A 24,670-nucleotide genomic window follows, 5' to 3' on the forward strand; every position below is an offset into this window, starting at 1 on the left:
TAGGTTTTCTTTGGTGCCAGCTGAGGTACGGTCAAAATCCATAGCTACCCAAAATACCAAAAAGAGGCAGTTTTGAGAAAGAAATTTTGATCTGTCCATGCTGAATTTAGGGCCCTTTCCCTGTTGTGGGTGCTACGCCCACATACACAAGTGATGTACCATTTTTATCGGGAGATATGAGAGAATGCTGGGTGGTAGAAAATGTGTGGCATCCCACAGATTCCAGAACTATTCCTCAAAGAAATGTGATGAAAATATGTGTTTTTAGCCAAAGTTTGAGGTTTGCCATGGCTTCTAGGTAAGAAAACCCAGTGCGAGCCACACAAGTTACCCCAGCCCAGACCTCCCCAGCTATCTAGTTTTCAGAACTGAGCAGGTTTGGTAGGGTTCCTTAGGTGCCTGCTGAGCTAGTGCCCAACATCTACAGATGCCTAAATTACAAAAGAGGGTCAGTTTTGAGAGAACAAATTTCAATTGCTCATGCTACATTTTGGGTCCCTTCTTGTCGTGGGCACTAGGCCCACCCACACAAGTGAGGTTCCATTTTTATCAGGAGACATGAGGGAAGGCTGGTTGGTAGGATATTTGTAGCTCACTACAGTTTCCATAACTTTCCCTCAAAGAAATGGGAGCAAAATGTGTGTTGTTAGCAAATGTTTGAGGTTAGCAAGGGTTTCTGAGGAATAAAATCTGGTGAGAGCCACACAAGTCACACAACCTTGGACACCTCTGGGTGTCTGGTTTTCATAATATTTTGGTTATGTCAGATTTACCTGGGTGGGGGTGAGCTAGGACACAAAATCTGCAGCTACCCACATTGTAAAAAGAGTGTGGATTCTGCTGGGTGACATATTATGTCTACAGGTCGGGTTTTAGAGTATTTTGTGTTGGAGACCATAGGCCGAGCCATACAAGTGACGTACCATTTTTTCTGGGAGACATGTGGGAACATACAGAATACTAGAACATTTGTTATTACCAATTTGATTTATCTGCATTTGTGGCTTTCAAGTGTAAGTCAGTGTGCAAAAAAGAGGACATTTTGCAAAATGCCTTCTGAATCACATGATAGCGTGAATAACCCCAAATTCAGAGGTGTGCAAATAACCACTGTTCCAAAACTTAGTATCTGGAGTACATTTCAGAAATACATAGTTTTCTTCATATCCATTTTTTACTCTTTATATTTTACCATATGAATTGCTGAACTCAGTAACTCAATGAAAAAACAATGTAAGATGCAGCTTAGTTGTTATCTCTGTGTACCTCAGGTTCGAGGACAACCTACAAACCCTATATAGCCCCTCAATCAAAAGGGTCTAGCGGATATAATGGCGCATTGCATTTGTAAATCGGCCAACATGACAAGAAGTTACAGATGAAAACGCTGTCACAAATGGCTTTTTTCCCTACTCATTTTTTTTAATTTGTTTTTTATTTAAACAGGTTTTTTTAGAAAAAGCTTAAGGGAGCTACACAAATGATGTCTTGGTGAATTCAAATCAGAAATGTGTCTAACTTTCAGAAATCTATAGCTTTCCAGGATCACCATGGGTTTCACACCTGTTTCCACTACAAACTATAAACAGGATGAAAGTAGAAAAATGAGAAAAAATGGGCTTCCTCTTAGAAAAATGCCAAAACTGTGGTAAAAAAATTATTTTGTTTGATCCAACTCTGCTTGTTCCTGAAAGCTGGGAAAATTGTAATTTTAGCACAGCAAAGCTTTAGTTGATGCCAATTTTAGGAAATAAAACAGACTCTTTCTTGTGCATCATTTTTTCCCCATTATTTACACACCAAAAACTTTATTTTGGCTATTTTCGTGGTCCATACGGATTACACAAAGCCTGGTTACCCTTGGAATTCCCATAATGTTTGGGAAAAAAGACGCAAATTTGGCGTGGAAACCCTATGTGCAAGAGAAGATGTTGAGGTCTAAGCGCGAAGTACTCCAAATATCCAAAAAAGGGTTCAGCGCTGGGGTGGAAATGTCTCAGCGATTAAAGGGTTAAACAAGTAATAGACAAACAGGAACAAAAGGGTTTCATTTCTAAATACTCCACTCCAAGCAGACAAATCAAGAAGACAATAATAAATAAATTGCCAATATTACAGAATCAACCTAATTTTAATGATTTAATCCTTTCAGTGTAGATGTCGGTCAATGGCCGACACCCGTCTGTCAGCCATTGGCCGACACTGGGGAGGTATATAAAGGCCCTGCTAGTGCTCGGCACCAGAAGGAGGCCTTCATTTAATGTTATCCTCAGGCTTCTTGGGAAGAGCTTCCCGAACAGTCTAAGTCTTTTTTTTCTTTAGTGCAATGACGAGCAGCGTGCAGAGAGCGCTAAAGTCATTACATCAAACGGAAAGTAAAACGAGCTGATTGGTTTATTTTACTTTCATTGCATCATTGCTCTGGGTCGGCATATCTCAGTCCCCCATGCACTGACTGCTTTAGGAGATGTACCATTGGAAAGGGGGAGAATCTTCTCTTTCCCATGGAACCTCTGTCCAGTGGATCCTGCTTGGGAATCACCACAAAAGAGCGATCTCCAAGCAAGGATCCACCCACTAGAACACGAGGAACATGGGGGAGCCTCCCCTTAGGCAATGGCTTGTGTTCCCACCACCACTGAACACTTCAGTCTTTCTGCCCCCCCTTCCCGGGGGGTGGATGGAGTTGATTAGGCCTGAACTGCTCGTCCCACCCCTGGGAGGCAGACAGCCCAATAGACACCAGGGAAACTATAAAAATATAAGGTAGTAGTAGGGCCTGCCCACCGTGGCCGTGGCCATGCCACCATGCCCTAGAAAAAAATCAACAGTCTTTCTGACCTCCCTGGGAGGCAGATGGGGATGATTACCCCAAATATGCCCCCCCTCCCCCCGGAGGAGGGGTGCAAAAGCCCACTAGACACCAGGGAGATTTTATGTAAAACAAATTACAGGGGTGGTGGCTGACCGCCATGGGCATTGTGGGTAAGAAAACCTCATGGGATCTAACTAAGACACACCACCCTGGAATCCCCTGGTTGTTTAGTTTCCAAAAATGTGCATGTTTGCTAGGTTTTCCTAGCTGCCAACTAAACTAGAGTCCAGATTCCATTGCTACCCAGTCCGTTTTCAGTCAAAAAATGTGATGTATCCATGTTTCGTTTTAGGCTGTTTCCTTTAGCGGCCACTAGGCCTACCCATACAAGTGAGGTACCATTTTCATCAGACGACTTGGGGAAATGCTGGGTGGAACGAAGTGTGTGGCTTACGGCATATTCCAGAATTTTTCATCACAGAAATGTAAGGAAAATATGTTTATTTTAGTCAAACTTGAAAGTTTGTAAGGGATTCTTGGTAAAATAACTTAGTGAGGGCCACACAGGTACCTAGTTTTCAAAAATGTGCAGGTTTGCTAGGTTTCCTTAGGTGCCGGATGAGCTAAGGCCCAAAATCAACAACTACCCACTTTGCAAAAACAGGGTCAGTTTTGAGTGGAAAAAAGTGACGTGTGCATGTTGCGTTTTGGGGCCTTCCTGTTGCGGGCGCTATGGCTACCCAGCAAAAGTGAGGAACCATTTTTATTGGAAGACTACTCGTTTTCAATATTTCTTTCTTTCAATAGTTAGTTTCTTTGGCAAATCCTTGAGGGACCTATACATATGACCCTTTGTTCAATTCAGAATTATGTCTACTTTTCAGAAATCTATACCTTTCCTGGATCACCCGTGGAATACACACTGGTTTCCACCACAAACTGGAAGTAGTTTGAAAGCACAAACAATAGGGAAAATGGGCTACCAATTTGAAAAATTTAAAGACTGTGGTAAAAACCTAGGTTTTATGATTCTGCTCTGCATTTTTCTGAAGGCTGGGAAGATGGTGACTTTAGCACAGCAGCCCTTTTGTTGATTCCATTTTTAGAAAAAATATCCAGAGCACTTTTTTCTTATTTTTCCCAATAAACTCAAAATGTAGCTATATTATGCTTTTTTTTCTCAGTCCCCAGCTGGGGAATCCACAAACCCTGGTTACCTTTAGTATACCCAAGATGTTGGAAAAAAATTTATGTAAATTTGGCATAGACACCTTATGTGGAAAAAAGTTATGTAGCCCTAAGGGCATCCTACCCCAAATAGTCAAAAAAAGGGCTCAGCACTAGAGGGGGGAAATCCTAGCAGTTAATGGGTTAAACCAACAGTCTCCGTTATTTGTGTACCAAAGAAGCAAAACCATTAAATCTACAGTATTTAAAACAACTAATATATAACCACAGCAACCAATTTCAGCCAAATCCAAAGTTGAAAATGAGTGTGTCTGAAGTACAACATATGTTTTCAAGACTAGATTTAATGTTTAGTGTTTAGATCCTTTTGGAAGGCGTACTTTGATTCACTGGCCACCTATCCCTAGCTATGGATATATCTTGAGTAATAGAAGGTGTTATAAGCAGGCTTATCATGGTGGCTGGTCTGAGCTGCTGTAGCTATTGTTCTACTGTATTGTTGATATTCATTACTCCCTTCTCTTTTCTGTCACTTTACACATGAGCACTTAATAAGCACTTTCTCGTGCACTCTATAGAGCAACTGCGATAATATTCAATAAATGTATGCATTATCAAATTACTAAAATATTAATTGAATTTATTTTGCAAAATTATATGTGTGGTTGTTTTGCTTTTTTTCTCTCTCTCTAGGATCAATTTGTGTTGATATTAATACGTAACTTAATATTGTATATTCTCTTTCAAGTTCTGCCATTAGGACCAAATTGTTGTATGTATTGAAGTGCAACAATATAATGAGAGGTAATGAATTCATACATCAAAAAAGTGGAAACAGTTAAAATAACATGTTTTCAACCTGTGACACAGATAGCATTATTTGTTCTTTTTGCATTTGTCACCCCGAGTGGGACGGGTATGCCAGATGTGGGTCCCGTGCTCTCCATGCCACTCGAGTCAAGCTAGCCTGGCTGGTGAGGGATGAAACCTTGAAACCGGTACTAGGATGCTTGTTTCCAGTCCAGGGTGAACATGGCCTGGCAGTTGGGTCTGGACTGTTTCCATTGGGCGCAGGGTCAAGACTGATTTGCAGATGGGTGGGTCCGAACTGGAATGGCATGGTGAGCAAAAAAAGGATGGATTTAGGCCCAGTTCTCTGTACTGGTTTAAATGTATGACATTGTTCAGCATTCTGTCCCTAATTTGTTCTTTTTACAGATAGCATGTTCGAAATGCCTATGAGGAAAATCATACGTGGGCAGAAAGAAATATAAAAATCAGTTTGAATGTACACAAATCCGATTTCATGAGCAGAAGCCACAAATCTACAGTCAGTCTTAACTTCACTGGCAACAAACACATAGTGGCACAAATGCGATATCGGATATTAGCAAATCTCTCAATAAATTTTGAAGAGGGCAGGGCATGGTACTCCTTTTAAAGAGAACTACTCTGAATTAATAAACTTCAGACCTAAGAACCATGAGGATAGAATGATTATATAACCTACAATTGTTTCATATATCCCAACGATATATTATAATCCGTTTTTGGCCTAACTTTTCAATTTCTATAGCTATTACTCACACAGCTGTATAACTTTGTATTTTGTAGACAACATAGAACTCGAAATCCAGCAACCACTGGGCTATTTAAATGTATAGATTAGAGTAATAACCGTGTGGTTCAGGAGTGCACCCCTACACTAAGCTCGAGTGCGGGGACGCCCTCTTTATTGCATAGTTACTACTTTTTCATGTGTAAATATCACAACTTTTTTAAGAATAGCTCATACAACATACATCATTTTTGCCACCCATATCAGCTATGGCATAGATATCTCGTTCCCATATGAAACACTTTAAACAGTAAGCACCAGGCAGTATAGTATTTTTAGGTCTTGCCTGGCGTAGACTGCGCAGACATGCACAGTCTCGCTGGCAAGATTTAATGAGTTAGGGTAGATTTCTCTAGTGGGCTTTAAGCCCCGCCCCTCTTTTCCATTGGCTGGCGTCACCGTTTATGCTAAACGGTGGCCAAACATTGGAAAAGAGCGCCTAGTGACGTACACTTTTCTCTTTTAGAGCCGTCCCAGTTGGACTGGCTGCCCAGACTTACTGCTGGCGTAAAAGTTTTTTTTATTTTTATGGGGCCAAACACATGGCCCCATAAAGATAAGAAACCTTTTAGCACAAAAGGAAGTCAGGTGAGCCAGTTCAACTGGGACGGCTCTAAAAGAGAAAAGTGTAAATTGCGAAGGACAGCGTCACACACACGAGCCTTGTTTTATTTTAGCTAAAAAGTTATGCTTCTGCATGTGGCGTTTTCCTTCCCATGTCACAATTCAAGGTTCCGCATTAGAAGTTGTCTTATTTTAGCTGCTGCTAAGTCCGCTTTCGTAAACATCCCCGGATTGCGCGTCTCTTTTCTCGCGAGAGGTCCTCCGAGCTATGTGAATTCTCTGGGCGGAAGTTCTTTGTCTTTCCGGCGGTGGATCTTCACCCCTGCTTCTTCGCACTCTGTATCCCAATTCCTAGGTACCCTGCGGCGAACCACGGACTACCCGGCATGGCGAGCACCCTGCCCCAACTGATCCGCGGCGGACAATGCAGCCCTCCCCGGGGCCCCCATGTGAGTCGCTATTGTGTGCTGGTGGGCGGAGGAGGGATGGAGAAAGGGTGGGGGCTGTTGAGCCGGTCTGTGGCACTGGACGAGGGGGCGGGTCTGCCACGGCGAGCACCCTGCCCCAACTGATCCGCGGCGTACAATGCAGCCCTCCCCGGGGCCCCCATGTGAGTCGCTATTGTGTGCTAGTGGGCGGAGGAGGGATGGAGAAAAGGTGGGGGCTGTGGAGCCGGTCTGTGGCACTGGGCGAGGGGGCGGGTCTGCCACGTCTGTTTGGGATCACGCCGATGGGCACCATGGCTTCTAACGTGAAAAACTAGACCACACTTTTGCCTGGCCCCATTGTTAAACAAGCATTAAAAATGCATTAGGTCTCGCCTTTTATTAAGTTAAAGCCATTTGCTTTGCGATATAATACCATTAGCAAAGCAAATGGTTTTAACTTAATCAAAGGCGAGACCTATTGCATTTTCAATGCTTGTTTCTATGTTATATCGTGAAAAACAGACTCATCCCATGGGTGATCTTTTCCAACAGGAGTCCATCATAATTTTAAATTCTCACTATTAATGTTATCCCCAGGATTTTTCGGTATAATATCACTTTTTCAGAATGTTTATACACTGGATTTAGGTTTTCTCCACTCCGGGTGCAGACGTCGGTCGGTGTGTGTGCACCAAAGCAGTGAAACAAATGACGGCCCTATCTAATCGGGTTCTCCAAACCACACACTATTGAACACATTACACATTTCCACGGTTTTCTCATCGGAATAAGAGGGAAATGGTTTTCGGCCCTGCACAAACCAACTCTGCAGAAGGAACAACAGAAATAAAATAAAGGGGAGAAGGGATTCTTGTCCCCCTCTTTTTCACTCCATGTATGTAGCTTATTTCAAGATGTATGCACTTGTGTTAAGTTCAGACAGGTAGTCTATCTACTATCTGTTTTCTGCATGTTATCAACACACTACCAGTGTTTATAGAGTGCATTCATGCTTCAAATGTATGAAGAATTTTGTTTATCACTGGTTCGTGTTAAAGAAGGCATGCAACTTCAATTTGTTTTTATTTAATACACACATTATCTCCATAGATTTCACATACACGATATATCACCGTCATGATGAGAGTAATAAATGCTCAAAATACATTTAGGTATTAAAAAATATTCTTTAAATGATCTGATTGTATCCCCACTTTCAGAGTCACAAGAAGAAAGAGACATTCAGAAGCGCGGGGTAAAACTTTCATTGTCTTAACCACAAAATTTAACTAGTGAGTTTTTCCCTAGAGCACTCTTAAGGAGAATACAACCACAGTAGAAATCAGGCAAGCACAATTAAAAAATCTGATATTGGCTGGTAAATTGATTGCGTGGTTGGACAAAAAGGAGAGAGCGAGTCGTGTGGTTCCGTTGATCGAGAGGATGGATGGTGTGTGTGTCACCGAGCCGGACGCCATTGTCTCCTGCTTCGCGGATTATTTCCGCGAGGTGTATTCCCCGGTTTCTCCCTGCTCGGAGGAGGATTCCCATGCCCTGCTTCGGGACATTGCGCTGCCCTCCCTTTCGGTGGAGGACAGGGATTCGCTGGACGCTCCTCCCACCTCGGACGAAATTGCCCTTGCTATCCGCTCGGTCGCATCTGGCAAGGCCATGGGCCCCAATGGCATCCCTATCGAGCTGTATAAGCTGCGACCGGATGTACTGGTGCCCCACCTGCGCGCGATGTTCCTGGCGGCCCGCTCGCGGGGTTCCCTTCCGCCGGACCAGCGTCTGGCCACGATCGTGGTGATCCACAAGGGGGGGAGACCCCGTGAGCGGGTCACATCCTATAGGCCTATCTCGCTCTTGAACGCGGAGCCCAAAATCCTCGCCAAGGTGCTGGCCAACCGGCTGGTCGGCGTGGTGGGCGATTTGGTCCACCAAGACCAGTCCGGCTTCATACCCCATCGCAACACGGCCCTTAATCTGCGACGCTTGCACGGGGTGCTCGCGCGTGTCCCGTTCGTGCGGGAACCGGCCATCTTGGCGTCCTTGGACGCCACCATGGCGTTTGATACGCTCGAGTGGCCATACATTTGGGCGATGCTGGCGAAGTTTGGCTTCGGACCGGGCTTCGTCAGCTGGGTCAAGTTGTTGTATTCCGGCCCATTGGCGCAGGTGGTGGTGAATGGACGAGTTTCGGCCCCATTCGCACTGGGACGGGGCACGCGACAGGGTTGCCCCCTGTCGCCTCTCCTGTTTGCACTGGCCCTGGAGCCCCTGGCGGAGTGGCTGCGGTGGCACCCTTCCATCCGTGGTCTCCGCTGGACCCCCGAGCATGAGGACCGTGTGTCCCTCTACGCTGATGATATCCTTCTATATCTCGCCTCCCCGCGTAAATCACTGATCGTCCTAGTTGATGTTTTGCGCTCATTCGGTCGCAACTCAGGCCTCGTCATCAACTGGGCGAAATCCTGTGTATATGTGCTTGCCGGGGAGGCTCCGGTCCTACCACGGGACTGTCCGATCCAGATTGCCTCCCAGGGGTTTCGGTACCTGGGTATATATATTACTCTGGACCCGGAGGCCCGCTACGAGCGGAATTTGCTGCCCCCCCTCCAGCGCTTGAAGGAGGACGTGGTGCGTTGGCGGCGTCTGCCGCTTTCGCCGCTCGGCCGAGCGGCCTTGTTTAAGATAATGTCGTTGCCGCGCTTTCTGTACGCTCTCCAGAACACTATGGACTTGGTCCCGGCGCGCTACTTCCGTGAGGTGGAGAGTTTGCAGCGTCGCCTGTTCTGGGACGGGAGGCCACGTATTGCCTTGGCTAAATTGACGCTCCCGTGGTACGATGGGGGGGTTGCCCTCCCGGATATTAAACGGTATTACTGGGCCTCCCAGCTAGCTGCGATTAATCATGGCCTTTACGGGCCCGCCCTGAACCCGGCATTTGAAATGGACAAGATGCTCCTGCCCGGTGGCGACTACAATCGAGCGCTCTACTCTGGCGCGCCGGACCCTCGCCTGACGGGACCGACGCGTGTTATGGTGCGTGTATGGCACGCGGCTAACGCAGCTATGGGGTGGAAGGACCGTTTGACCCGGGCGTCACCGCTATATGCGTCTGCGAGGTTGGGCTCCCTGTGGACCTCGAAGGGCTTCGAGAAGTGGGACACGATCGGCATCAGCACAGTGGGAGATCTCTGGACGAGGGGGGGATTCAAAACTTTCGAGACGCTGCAGACGGAGTTTCAGTTGCAAGGCAGTGAGTACTTTCGGTACTTACAAGTCCGCCACGCGCTGGGCTCCGTCTTCCCGGATGTCGCGTCCATTCCGGAGTCTTCCCCCCTGGAGGACAGAGTGCTGGATGGCCATGTCCCAGACAGCACGATCTCCCTTATATATAAAAAACTGATCAACGACCGATCGTGCCTGCTGACTGGCCTCCGCGAGGCCTGGGTTGCCGATGGGCTGGAATTGGACGACGAGGACTGGATTTCCGCGGTGGCCTCTCCGAAGGAGGTGGCCATCCCGGCTCGCCTTCGCTTCGTCCAGCTTAAGATCCTCCACCGGGTTTACGTGACGGGGCCAAGGCTTCTACGTATGGGCTTTGCTGAGGATGGACTGTGTAAGCGTGGCTGTGGTGCTTTGGCAACTTTCTTGCATATTCTGTGGGAATGCCCAAAGGTGGAGCGATTCTGGCGTGGTGTGCACGAGGTCCTGCGAGTGGTTACGCGTGTCGCGCTATTGCCTGAAGCGAGGAGATGCTTGCTGAATGTGTGGGAGCCAACTGACTACTCGGTTCCGCAGACGCGGTGGGTGACTCTGGGATACATGATAGCTAAGCGTGACATTGCTCAATTGTGGGGATCCCAGAGGCCCCCGGCGGTGTCGGCCTGGAAAGAACACATGGATTGGTGTATGTTTCGTGAAAAGGTGGTGTATGTTGCGAGGGGTAAGCCTGGGGCGTGGGTGAAAATCTGGGGCCCCTGGAACGCCTATCGCGGGGGTATTTGCGAGCCGCCACTGCTGCCGGCTGCCTCACCAGCTCCGTCCCCCTAGCCGACCCCCTCCCCCAGCCACGGGCACGTGGTTCCCCAGTCCCTGATCTGTTCTCATTCCCCTCTTCAGAGTTTGGCGATTGGTTGGGGTCCCCCACTTAAGGAGCGCGTGCTGTCACTTGGGATTGCGGGTTGCCTTGCGGGTGTGGTTTTTTGTGTTGTTGTGTTTCGACAAAAGGAAACCGTATTGTGGGTTTGGAGTTATGTGGCCTGCACTACTGATATCTCCTGATTTACCTTTTTGCACCGCCAAGAGATTTTTCTGTATATATGTCATATGCTTCTGCCACTCTAGCGGCCGGCCAGACGGTTGTAGGCCCATACCTGTAACTATTTGAGATTGCAATAAACGGTTTCAAAAAAAAAAAAAAAAAAAAAAAATCTGATATTATAAAAGGGAGTGCAGAACAAAGGGCCAATGTTCAGTTCCCAAGGTTACAACTCCCAGAATGCATTAAGTTAAAATGTATACCAACTGAGCTGGTGTATGGGATCCTCTAGTGATCCTATCTAAAAAAGCATGGACTGGATGTTGGCAGCCCTCATGACATGAGGCTAGTTGGAGACGTGGAAACAAGCATTTGCAAAGTCAAGAGGTCTCTCCTATATAATGGAGTGGCAAACTCTGGTTTGCCAAAGCTTGTTTGTAAAAAAGTGTTTAAAAAATAAAAGAAAAAAACATTTCAAAATACTTCCAAAACACAAATCTGTACATTGAATGTAATATTTCAATCTTTGCTAAATGCTTAGTTTAAAAAAATACTTTTCACATAGGAAACACTTGAAGAGAATTTAATAAGATAAGGAAGTGTCAGAATTTAAAGGCAAATGTTTGCCAAAGTTTAATTTACTTCCAATAAAATTCAGAACAGTAAATGAGGGAGAAAACAACATGTAGTGTGGAGCTGTTTTCAAGGTGCAAAGCCTACGGAGCAGAGAGCAGCATGGATCAGAGGGAGGTTGCGAGGTATTTACATGAAAGAGAGAGCTTCATGAACCCCATTGGAGGTGCAGGGGAAGCAGACAGAGAAGAGAGCGACTCAGAGCTCAGGGATGGTTTTGTTTTGAGGGTGGGAAAGCAGATGAGGACAAGAGCGACAAAAAGCGGAGCAGTTGAAGCACACGAGGAAGGGATCAACATGGAGTGCGGGATATTTTTTAGGTGAGAAGCACATGATGGAGAGAGCAACATGGAGAGTTGGGTTTGCAGGGGGAAGCACACAGGGGGAGAGGAACACAAATACCAGGGGCAGGGGACTTGAAGGGAGGAAAGTAAATGAGGGAGAGAGCTGCAAAACACATGCACTCACACTGAGTGATTAACCAAAAAGTAACAAGCATTGGCAAAGCCAAAATGTATCACCGATGCGAAAGCGATTGGCTTTGGTAATGTGTTTTAGCCATGTTGTACATCAGTGTGGCTACTGCTCAACATGGCTAAAGGATAGTGGCGTAAAGAGGGGTGGGGTGAGGTGGATTGGAGTGGGGTAAATTGGGGCAGAGGTGAATAGGGTAGATTGGAGTAGCGTGGAATGGGGTAGATGGGATAGTGTGGAGTGGGGTAGGTTGATTTAGAGTAGCGTGGAGTGGGATAGATTGGTTTACAGTAGAGTGGGGTAGATTGGGGAAGAGTGGAGTGAGGTATTTTGAGGTAGATTGGAATAGGGTGGATTGCGGGAGTGTGGAGTGGGGTGCATTGGGGTAGATTATAGTGGTGTGGGGGTGGAGTGGGGTAGATTGGAAGGTAGTAATGTAGGTGGAGTGGAGTGGGGTAGACTGGAGTGGAGAGAGATACTGGAGTGGAGTAGATTGGGTCGTTTAGGGTAGGGTAGATTGGAATGGAGTGGGGTAGAGTGGAGTGGGGTAGACTGGGGCAGATTGGAGTGGGGTAGTTTGAAGTGGGGTGGAGTGGAGTGGGGTGGGGTAGTATAGTTTGGAATGGAGTGGAGCGGAGTGGGGTACAATGGGGTGCAGTATATTGAATTAAAGTAGATTGGGGTAGATTGGGGTGGAGTGGGTTAGACTGGAGTGTAGTGGGATAGATTTAAGTGAAGCAGAGTGGGGTAGATTGGGGTAGAGTGGTGCATGGTAGATTGGAGTAGAGTGGAGTGGGATAGATTGGAGTGGAGTAGAGTGGGTAGATTGGGTGGATTGCATTAGGGCAGATTGGGTGGACTGGAGTAGGGTAGAGTGGAGTGGAGTAGATTGGAGTGAAGAAGAGTGGGGAAACGTTAGGGTAGAGGGTAGATTAGGGTAGAGTGCAGTACATTGGAGGTGAGTATATTGGGTGGATTAGAGTATGGTAGATTGTAGTGGAGTGTGGTAGATTGTAGTAAAGTGGTGTGGGGTATATTGAAATGGAGTGGGGAGATTGGGTTGGTGTAGATTGGAGTGAAGTGGGGTAGAATGGAGTGGAGGGGCGTAAAGTGAAGGGGTGTAGAGTGGAGTGGTGAGCTGTGTCGTAAAGTGTCTTACATTGGAGTGGCATGGCATAGAGTGGAAGGGCATAGAGTGGGGCGAGTGTTGTAGAGTGAAGTGGTGTAGAGTGTTGTAGAGAGGAGTAGTTTCGAGTGGTGTTGTGTGGAGTATGCATGGTGTGATAGTGCACTGCCGTTACAGACAACACATTTCCAATTGAAAATGACTATTACATGTGTACAGACATACAGTTTTACTGCATACAAATGATAATGTGTGGAACTGTCATCACCAAGTGTATTGATTTGTTTTGATTGTATTAAAATATTTGTTTCCACCACACTTCAGAATGACAAACAAATGCGCTTCATTTCTATCGTTCTTATTCTGATGCAGTCTGAAATATCAGCAGAGTTCATTTTTGTTGGGTGCTAGAAAAGATAACATCCTACTGCCTGCCCTTTCGCATCGGTACTCAAGAGGAAGGATTGTTACATAAATTCTCTCACTTTGAAGTCAGCAAAAAAAAAGTTAACATCAAGTTCCCTCGGAATACAAAGCCTGACATATGACCTCTGTCTTTGAATGCACAGCAAATGAAACAAGATAAGAACAAGATTTAAAGGCCTGTTTCCAGACAGCAAGTACTCACGGGAGAAACGAAGTCAAGCTGGACAGCCTAAAATAACCAGCAAATGACAGAGCCAGCTAGGAAAGATGCACTCTGCAGAGTGGCTCAACAAAAAGAAAAAATAGGTCCCAAAAGGGCAAGCAGTGTAAGGACACAAGTACTTGAGCCATGCTCTGGGGAGGTCTCATGCTAGAAGAGGGAAGTGCTGACCGCAGAACTGACCAGCAGGAAGCAAGCAATTGAGAGTGGCTTTGAAACCCACCAAAGGTAAGTAATGGGACAGCTCCGAGACCATTAACAGTAACCAATATGTCTCGAAGAGACAGCGCATGCACTATCTATGTGAGACCTAAAAAGGAGTTACTAAAATGTGAGCAGTAGAAAAATGCAAGCCAGACAAGCAAAAAGATGGTAAAGAGAATTGCTCCAGGGGCTGTATATACACGTGACAAGATAGGATAAGAAAAGGCAGCAAATGGCAACCAATGGTAAACAATTGGCTGGCTGTAAGCCAGCTGTAAGTTCTTGGTACGCCCACAATAGGTATTTCACAACCAGACAGCTTGTGGTGTCTGGTGGGCAAGACCTAAAAATAGGGATGACAGACCACTCACTTATTGGCATGGAAGAACCTGAGATCTCTGTAATTTGTCTTTCTGCCTACATGACACATCACCCACATGTAAACACAGCACAGACTTTAGGCAAACGAGGAGAGGCTGTTGTACACAAATAACAGGAAAGCCGGACCGTTGACAAGTACAATTCTATCTGTCTTCCTAATTAATGCCTGCAGGTACTTTACACTGTCCTGCCTTGATTACTGTCCTTCGAAACCGTTTCGGGCATTTGTCTGCTAAAATTTACGGCTATTAGTTTAGAGATCTGTCGCCTCCCGTGCTTCCTTAATTGCCATGACCTGTTTTACACTTGTGCATAGGCAACAAGATGAAGTACCGTCCCCGCCCGCATCCTGCGGCGCCCGCCGGTGGCTGCGCGCAGCCGAGATAAGGCGGTGACGCAGGCCTGCAGGCAGCCTCATCTGCATATAAATAGACCTAATCAGAAATGCAAATTGCAATCAGGAGCGGTTTTAAAAAGCCTGTGATAATTGTGCCGATAATAAAAGGTCAGCCACTCGTATTGTTAGAGCGTTTAAAAGGCTTTCAGGCAGCCTGGTTCTGTGGACCTGCACGTGAAATGTGGAAGAGATAAGCGCGCGCCAATCAGCAATCATTAGCCAACATCCAAGAAGCGCTTCCCAACGCCGGTTTCATTGCTACTGCCGCCTCCACAGTCAGCTCCACAGTTTAAGACCTCTATGTCTAATTCACATTAATCCAGAGTAAAAACTAAACAGAATAACGCCAGAATACTCTGATAAGGAATTCAATATATAGCGCATGGGAGCCGTGGGCACCCAGCACCGCAGTCACGGCGCGCGCGTTGTCGCAAAAGCTATCAAAATCGCAAACAGATAGACATGTTTAAACGAATTTTGATGTCGTCATAAACGAAGGTGAATGACGGACTTTGTCCGCGCGGATGTTTTGAAGACGCTATTGTTTATACGTGTGCGCATTTTGGGGTGCCAAGTTTCTGCCATGTTTTGGCACCATTCCTATTTCTTGGAAACTCACGCTTCCATTGCCAGACATTAGCCGGGATGTCAGCAAAGCTTGTGTTTGTCATTGAGCTTGACTTCTTCAAGCAGTGCTTGCTGCCTGTTCTAAATTTGAGATATGATTATAATTGAAACTCTAGCAGCATAGCCAACGCTACAAGAGTAATGCGCATATGCTATTTCATATGTATGGTATTATTAATCAATAATTTTTAGAGCCGAAACTTATTAGCGCTTCTATTGCAGACATTACTGAAAGACTAACTGAATAGGAATGGCAATACCACATCTTTGTCCAATGCACTTTCAATTTGTTGTTATTGTACTTGCTCTGTTATAAATAAATCGTTAACTAAATGTGTTCTTTTTCTGTCGTCGCTTCGGCGCCAACACATCAGTGAATTGCGAGCGCCATCTACTGTCCTACCTTGGAATTTTAAAGAGAGCTTTCACGGGATGCATGTCAGACAGCGGTGGATCTCCATCAGCCAGTTCGATCGCCGTAATCCCGAGGGACCAGACGTCACAGCGGGCGTCATACGAGTAGTCGTATTGCTGCTCACAGGCAATGACCTATCAGACAAAATGGATAGTGACAAAAACATATTAGCTTTCTCGTGAACCTATGGTACGTACATCACGTGCGCATCACGAATACCTCATTCCAGCGACTCTACTTTTTTTTTATACATGATTATTATTATTTTTTAAATATGACCTCTACCGGATCCAACTCCATTCTGGCTCACTGGATGGAATTTCACGTTATTCAAAAATTATAAAGAAAACGAGAGTTAGGTAGGGCAAAAATATTTTTATTACTCAGACTGAGTAGGCTGGTATTTATTTGTGCATTTCGGTCTAAACACGAAACCAATGTTGGTAAAATGTACATTTTTCAATCACAATGGGTGACAAATCGAATATATTCGTTATCACAAAATATTTTTGCAATGACCACATGTTTTTATCATTAATTTATCATTTCTTGAAAACTGTTAGTACTCACAGCTAGAGAACCAGCCGTAATAAAAAAAAATAAAAAACTCATTTGATACGCACTGTGGTGAAATATCAGATTTACAGAGCTTTGATGCTTCTAAAAATATTGTTTGGTGAAAATACGATTAGACGTTCGACATAAAATACTGCTGATCTGAAATAGATACATTTTGGTGGTGCTGGTGCTGTTTAACAGGCAGCTCTGTGACGGAGACGCATAAATAACCGATCACTTTACAAAACTGTCAATCTATATTTAGTGAGGGGTGGGGAGTTTAAACGTTAATCATGAATGATATTTGCTTGATTTAGTCCCAAAAATATTCTTCGATATTTGCTTTCGGTGGTGTCATCTGTGATACTCTTAGGAGGTTTATACAAATATCGGGGCAATAAACGTAATTGATTTATTAAACAGGTGGATGCGATGAAATGAACGGCCATCACCGATCATATCACGAGGAATCTGGAGCACCCCTAAATATTATTTACCAGATTACATTAAACAGTTTATATTTGAGACATGGATGAGGCGCTTGTATGAGCAAGAGGCACGGGAGCTTTCAAGGATGTGGCCTAACGGCCAGAGCTGCCGACCTTGGAGCTGGGAAACCAGGTTCGCGTCACGGCGTTGACTCAACATCCTGTGATTCTGAGTACATCTCTGAATCTCCCTGTGCCTACCATAAATGAATGTGTCCTTGTGTAATGTAACTGGTGCTTGTGTAAGGCACTATAATACCTTCGGGTCGAGTACGCGCGATATAAAACTGCAATTAAATAAATGCCACGCGCCGTTTCTCTAACAGCGCTGCATTAGAAAGGGTAGGGCCGGGGTTATCACTGTAAACCGTGTGCGAGCGGTCGATGCTCGCGGGGTAGTTAGTACTCCTGCATTGATCGGGGGCAGCAGCCCCCAACCAATGTCTCCGTCAAGATCCACTTCTTGGTTTCGACTATAGTATGGCTCACTTTACCCTTCCTAATCTCAACGGCTGTCCGCTAGCGCCTAGAATCGCCAGCCACACGAGCCCTTGCCAAATATATCGACCGAGGCACACTGTGAACCGTAAAGTGTATTTCGCGAAGGGCCTTGGCCTTGCTAGTCCAGTCATTACCATAGGTTTCTTCGAAGGAAGTGACGTCACAATTCTACGAGTCACGCTCCCTAGGGTTATACTGTAGTGCTGGTGCACACACATCACAGAGCAAGGGATCGCCACGTGTTTGATTTTTGCAATAAGACTGCCTAAATATGTGCGTACCTGATCGTGGTTGTGAAGTGTTAATCATTCGTCCTCGCGCTGGAGAAAATTCGCTCGTTAAACGGGGCCCTGCGAGCTGCGCAGCCACATTTGCCGGCCGTAGCTTGCTCAAGCATTTCATCTCTCCCCCTTCAACGGCAAAAACTGTATATGACAGGCGTCACGTCTGGTGATTTAAAACATCAAAATGCCCCGCTCTAGTGTTTCAACACAAAATACCACGATGCCAAACAATGAAAGTTAAAATGTGTAACATTAAAAACGTTTGAATGCACACAGAGTGATGCCTATGAAAGATGAATAGCACGAAGCTTTGGCCTCACCCTAATCCCTTAAAAATTAACTGCTAGACGATTCGATGAAAGATAGTTCCCGAATATATGCACGTGAATTTGCAGCTCCATTCCAATTATACTCGTGAACTGAGACAACAAGCTCATTACGTCATAGTTTAAAAGCGCACACCCGCAGGTTCCCACGCACATGCTCACTGAATGTGGCTATAACATGAGCCTCCATAAAGCGAGAGGCTGGATGCACTGTATAATGAACACGACGTGACCGCACGCGGGAGCTTTAATGAGTTTCCAACCTGCAGAAATAAAGGAAAGAAAAATGTCAAGCGGTCAAACCGCATGATTTTAAAAGTAGGGTTAACCATTTCAAGGAAACGACCAGAACATTAGTAGTAACGGCTTCGCTCTCCAAAGATTCAATTTTTAGCAATTCATGAAAGAAAGCGCATTTAAAAATCAAAATTATTCTTGCTTTCACGCTTTCCCAGACACGGACAGTAGCAATCTGGTCCCTCATTTGGTCACGTGAATTCTTCAGTGAGTTTTGCAGCTTTTCGAATGTGTCGTAGTAGCTAAATGGCATAATATTTCTACCTCTGAGTGTAACACTCATTTGTTCATTCTTCAGGATGTGTGTCAGAAAAGTTTCAGCGCTCCGTCCATCAACTACTTGTGTTTGCTTTGTTCGCCCTAAATTGGCAGGGTATGCCCAGATGTGGGTCCCTTGCTCACTTTGCCACTGGATTCAAGCTAGCCTGGCTGAAGAGGGGTGTTACCCCGTAACCAGTCCCAGGATACTTGTTTCTGGTCCAGGCAAGACATGGCTTGGCAGTTCTGGCTGGACTGTTCCCATAAGGCACAGGGCCAAGACTGATTTGCACATACCTGTGTCTGAACTGGGTTGGCGAAGTGAGCTAACGAATGATGATGGATCCAACCCAGATCTGTGACTGGGGGTGAGTGTCTGAAAAGTTTCAGCGCTCCTTCCATCATCTCCTTGTATTTGCTACACAAAACATGACATTGTTCTATGCAACACAACACAGTGCCCTCAGACGCTATAGGTAAATAATCCTGGTCCTGATGATGACCCATAAACTACTATGCCAGTGCAGAACATTTATTGACTTAACTCAAGTGATTACCAAAACACTTGGGGACCAAATTGAGGAACTAATCCTGACATAACAATTTTTGTGGATTTTTTAGATGACGCCTCCCAGAAAGCACAAGCTGTCTGGTGGCAAAATATATATTTGGGGCTTAAGAACATAAAGGCTCTTGCAGCCTGCCTATTAGTTATCACTGGTTGGCTTTCCTGTCACTCTTGTTTGCCTGCTTGTTGTTTGGGCACTTTGTTGTCAATCCTGTATTTGTACCTCCCATGGAGCATAGCCTCTTTACTATCTCTTTAAGCAATCCATAAGAGTGCATGTGTTTTCCATCTGTCTCCCTCATGCGCTTTTCTTCCCCTCGCTCTCTCTGCCCATGTGCATCCCCCCCCCCACCGGCACGAGCGTTACACCCTCTTGCCCATGTGTTTCTTTCCCCGGATCTCCATGCTTCTCTCTCCCTCTCTTCTCCCATGCCTACCTGTCGTGTTGCTACACCCCTTCCCAACTCACTTCACAATCTGCTTAGCCATTATGTTCAAACTAGGACGTGACTTCAAGCGGCATGCTGGCGGGACCGGGCGGTTGAAATGCGCTCCTAGAGAGCAACCCAATTGGATTCCTTGCACCAGCATGACCGCTATGTACAAAATTAATGGTTTCACGACCAGCTCTTTCTGGATAGTAAAACTCTTTCAACCCTATCTAAACAGTGGTAATTGATATCCCACTTTTTTTTCACAATCTTTCAGTTCTCATATAAATTATATACCATTTTTAGAGGAGCCTCTTTGCGAATCACCATAGCCAGTTAATGCTCCTTAATACGCCATCTGAATGCGACTTCTCCCTCATGCAGTGAAGTCCTGTACCCTCTGCGTTTTATAATTTATTGCAGAGGAGGTTTACCCTATGATACAGATATTTCATTGGAACCCTGTGGACGCGCTCATGTTTTATGCATTGTCCTGATGATGACCTGACAAATTCTATTTGGTCGAAACGCCGTCAACGCTGAGATGTGGCTCTAATTGAAGGGGCCACTTTTTTTTTGCTGCGTGTTGTTTCTGTTTTGTCCAGAACTTTGCTTTTGTATAATTTTCCCTCAGCCACTTTCGTTCGTTTACACATTGTATTGTTTATATTTTCATCACTGTTTGTGTAACCCCATGAGAGCCATTATTGTTATGTATTTATACTTATGATGGTTTACTTTGGACAATACCTTTTCTAACTAAAGAAATTGTTTGTATATGGGTAACTTGTGCCTAATTGGCCTGTTGACACCCCTTTCAGTTTTCTTTTTCTATAGTGTAACTTTTGTATTTCACGTTTGTTTTATTTTTTTTACTTTTGTCCATTTTCAAAACCTATTTGTATTTTAAATAGTTTACTTGAACCATTGTTTGGATTCTGGCATCTCCCCCCACCGGCACGAGCGTTACACCCTCTCGCCCATGTGTTTCTTCTCCCGGAACTCCATGCTGCTTTCTCCCTCTCTTCTCCCATACCTCGCTGTAGTGTTGCTACATCCCTTCCCCAACTCACTTCCGCAACCTGCTTAGCCATTATTTTCTGGTTTTTAAAGCATTTTTGTGCTACATTTTAAAAAAATGTTTTCACACTACCTTTTTTTAAAATTTACTGATCCAACTCGGATCAGTATAAAAAAGTGTCCTTTTGTAGGCGTGACATGCGTGTTGAATGCACATGCACCTTCAAAATGACGCAGAGGATGCATCATTGCATCTTTTTAAAAAAAAAATTTTTTTAGCCATGCTGCACAGCAGCCACAATGGTATACAGCATGGTTGAAAAACATGAGCAAAGGCAATAGCTCATTTATACGTGAGAACTATTGGATTTACCGATGCTTGTTATCATTTGAAAGCATTCTTGACACCGTTTCTTCCATTTAAGGGCTCATTTGTGTTTATCATAGTTCTATGCACCATGTGTACTGTGTGTTTCTTGACTCATTGCGTCAGATTCTGCCCGAGTCACATTGTACCTGATTTCTAAGAGCAAATTTTCATTTACACTTGTTTACACAAATTTCTAAAATGTGACTCTTTCAATAGAAAAGTTATTGATTTCCGCTCCATTACAGATACATATCAGTGCGTTGATGGTAGGTGTTCACAAGTCATCAAAGAAATGAGTACTGAAACAGCGGACAGGGCTTCCTCAAAATTATGGAAAAGTAGAACCAGCAATGGTTGAAGCCTCATGTCCTCCAAAGACTTGACCATAAACGTCCGGTGTTAGTTTAAAATTAAGTCAGGGGTGAGGCTATCGGAGGCTATACCAACTTCACTGAAGTAATTTCTTTCATCCAGGTTACCTAGGTGACCAAATTGGTATGACCATTGTGATTTATGAGGGCAATCATGTCTCTTTACACTCATCTGCTTGATGTCAACATGCCTTTGTTCTACTGAGACCCAGAGGTCAAAGATGGCGCCCTCCCTGGAATGCTAATCACGAGAGATGATATTAGGAAGGTGAGAGAAAGGGGCGAGGATGCTTCTGGGCGTAGATGCTCAGGAGATTCCTACAGCACCTTAAGCCAGTATTCTGGGATATTAAGTGGTCCTAGCTATGAAACCATCTTTGGAGTAACACTGAAGGACAAAAGGTAATGTTAGTTGTTAAAATGTTAATGGCATGCTGATGTTGTTCCACCTGAAGGCCCTGAAAGAACCTGTACCTAGCAGCAGTGGCGGCTGGTGAGATTTTAAAGTGGTGGGGCTGAAAATTTTTGGTGTCGAATGGCGCGCGAGCGAGCGCAGCGAGCGAGCCCGAACCACCTACGGAGGGTTCGGGGGGGTTCCCCCCCCGAGAAAATTTTGAAAAATTAGCAGCCAAATGGTGGATTTTCAAGACTTTCGGAAGCCATTGTGCTTAACAGAAACAGGCCACTGCCTCCCCTAAAACTATCATCAGTTCCAAGGCCTCATGAATAAACCATTCTAAATTGCAATAAACCACAATTAATTTTAACAATGTTGCATAAATAGGTTGGATCTGCCTACTGACCAAGTGGCTACTTGAGATAAAATTGCATTCAAGGTAGCCCATCAGAGTAAAATGCCTTCTTTTTCCATATAGAATTGAATCTCATATTGGTTAGTGTTCATTTTTTGGAACTCAATAGCATGCATAAAGGCACCATGTATAAACAAAAAACACATAAGCATATAGTCTTATCCATTGGGGGGGGGGGGAGAACAAGCACATGGTAATAGTAATTAAGTTTACCCCTTAGTGAGGCCGTGACAATCTGGTGAAGTACTCTGGTCCCATATACACACACCATTGTATTAATATGTGCTTCCGTCCCACTGTTCCACCATTAACAACACACCATCAGATCAATGAGACGGCAATATGTATATGTGAATAAACCAGAAACGGACTCTGCACTTAACTGTAAGTATAGATTGCTTTCACATGGGGGGCTTCATATCACCTTCTGACGGTTCTAAGCACTAGTAATCCTTTAAAAGGGGTTTCACGCTTAAATAGTATACCATTAAATAGGGTAAAAGTAATTAACAATGGTTTCACTTCCCACATAGGATCAGAACACAGACAACATCCTTCCAACCACACCACAAGTGCTTCTGTGCCCCCACACAGGGGTAGTAATCGCTATATAAAGGCTGCAATACAATACAATACAAAAACAATTGTTAATTACAATTGCTCAATTTAAAGCTATACAATTTAACCTTGAAAACCCAGTCAAAGGGTTTCTATTCAAACTGATTCTGGTTGTCACCTTTCGCCTCGATTTCTTTTTTTCAAGCCTCTTGAATTTCTTGCAATTTCCCATTATCAAATCTCAAATGTCACCAAAATGCTTCACTCCTTACCAAAAAAAAAGGAACAAAAAAACCTCAAGCGCCATTAAAGCTAGACATGTTTCTGTGTAAGCTACGGTACATTACGCTCAACCGCGCACATAAAACTATAATTATGGACCAGGGAGCAGTGAGGGGAGGGATGGGTCCGGGCAGCCGATAGGGAGTAATGCTGCGAAAACATTCGAGTATTTGTAAGGCTAAATACCTGTGGGATTGAGTGAGCTACGGTTCAGATGACTGCCCAGGCCACTACACTGACCACTTGAAATACTGACCCCTTGAATTAAGGTGCTCTTTCACACAGACTCCTTTCTCAGACCTAAAATACATATTTGCCATCACTGCAAGTCAGTGAATTTAATATGAAAGTCTTCAAAAGACACACATGAAGTAACCACCTTTTCAGACACACCGGGCGCAGTTGAAAAGCGACAGACTTGTTATAAATGTAAATTTGCTGCAGAAGAAACAGATCTTGCAGGCTTTGTGTTCGAGGATGAGATCAGTGGAATCAGACCAGCAGGAAGAGCAATAAGGTGCAGCTTATAGGTAAATGTACTCCAGAGCTAAGAAACAGCCTTCAGTGAGCAATAAACAGGTTATTGGCATGCGAGTGACGCATTTTTAGGAAGTACCTCCTATCCATCAAATCTATGATTATCCCTTCTGTGCTGATATGCATAGCTCAACTAATGCAAGCACCCTCACTTAACACTTGGTGTCTCTGGTAACAGAGATGTGGTCTCACGGCTAGAATGTCGACTTTGGAGCTGGGAAACCAAGGTTCGAGTTCGGGCTCGACTCCACATCCTGTGATTCTGAGCAAATCACTTAATCTCCTAGTGCCTAACAAAATGAATGTGTCCTTGTGTAACGAAACAGTTGCTCATGTGAAGCGCTCTGATTGATGCACGATGTCTCGGGTCTAGTTCACGCTACATAAAACTAAAAAAAAATATATATATACTTTCTCCCAGTTTGAACGTTATACTACGGAATGAGCGGGATTAAAATCCCCTCAGGCTCCGTGAGGCCATAACTTTGAACTGTCAGAGCTTCGGGCTTCTACCGTCCATTAAAAGCCCGGAGTACTTTATTGCTTTCAATGGGAGCTACCAATATTCCAATGTTCTTATACTCGTAAAATCCCACTCTCCAAACACGACCACACTGCTCCCAGAATCGCTGCTGCAGTTAAAATCCTGGGGCAATAATGAAGCACTCAAACCATGATTCTAGCATCTGATGGTGCGGGATAATTTATTTTCAGGAATGCCAGGGATGTTGGATAATCATTGTCATTTCATGGAACCTTTGACTGGCTTGCAAAATGATGGAAAGTGCAATTGGTGCGTGAAACAGACATCTATATGAGTTTGTTATCCCAAGGATTTATTCATGAAACTGGGTTTAAATTCCAGGGAACATTTATGTAAATACCAGCCTTTTGTCTGTGCAGCGCCTTTGCCCATGCAAAAAAAAAAAAAACTGTTTGAAGTTGTAAATTAAAACCATCAGGTCTGTGTAACTTGTAGACTTTTGTTTTCAGTTGGAATGTCCCAAATCATTTACCCCCAATTCCTGATCCGTTTTGCCTGCGTTTTCTCAGAAAGATGTTGCCAATTGCATTGTGGGCCGAGCAATAAACTAATTATCATGTACCAATCCTTTTGTAATGCCACTAATCCGATTAGTGGTAACAATGAAAGAAAACCAATTGTGCAGCGTGGAAAAAATGCCTTGGTTAAAGTGGAATGATCTGGGAGTGGCGTCCAGCCGTTC

The 24,670-nt window shown here is 44.7% G+C and overlaps 1 protein-coding gene across 1 annotated transcript in view; it reads right to left on the reverse strand.

Annotated features, from left to right (window-relative positions):
* MYO3B (myosin IIIB) overlaps positions 1–24,670 on the reverse strand; it is a 2,253,613-nt gene that overhangs the window by 1,835,717 nt on the left and 393,226 nt on the right. Inside the window, exon 7 of the mRNA XM_085645333.1 lies at positions 15,772–15,917. Within this exon, the coding sequence (XP_085501459.1) occupies positions 15,772–15,917 (146 nt within the window). The remainder of the gene's footprint in view (positions 1–15,771; positions 15,918–24,670) is intronic.

Source organism: Triturus cristatus, chromosome 3_1 (genome assembly GCF_964204655.1).
Source record: "Triturus cristatus chromosome 3_1, aTriCri1.1, whole genome shotgun sequence".
Taxonomy (NCBI): Eukaryota; Metazoa; Chordata; class Amphibia; order Caudata; family Salamandridae; genus Triturus; species Triturus cristatus.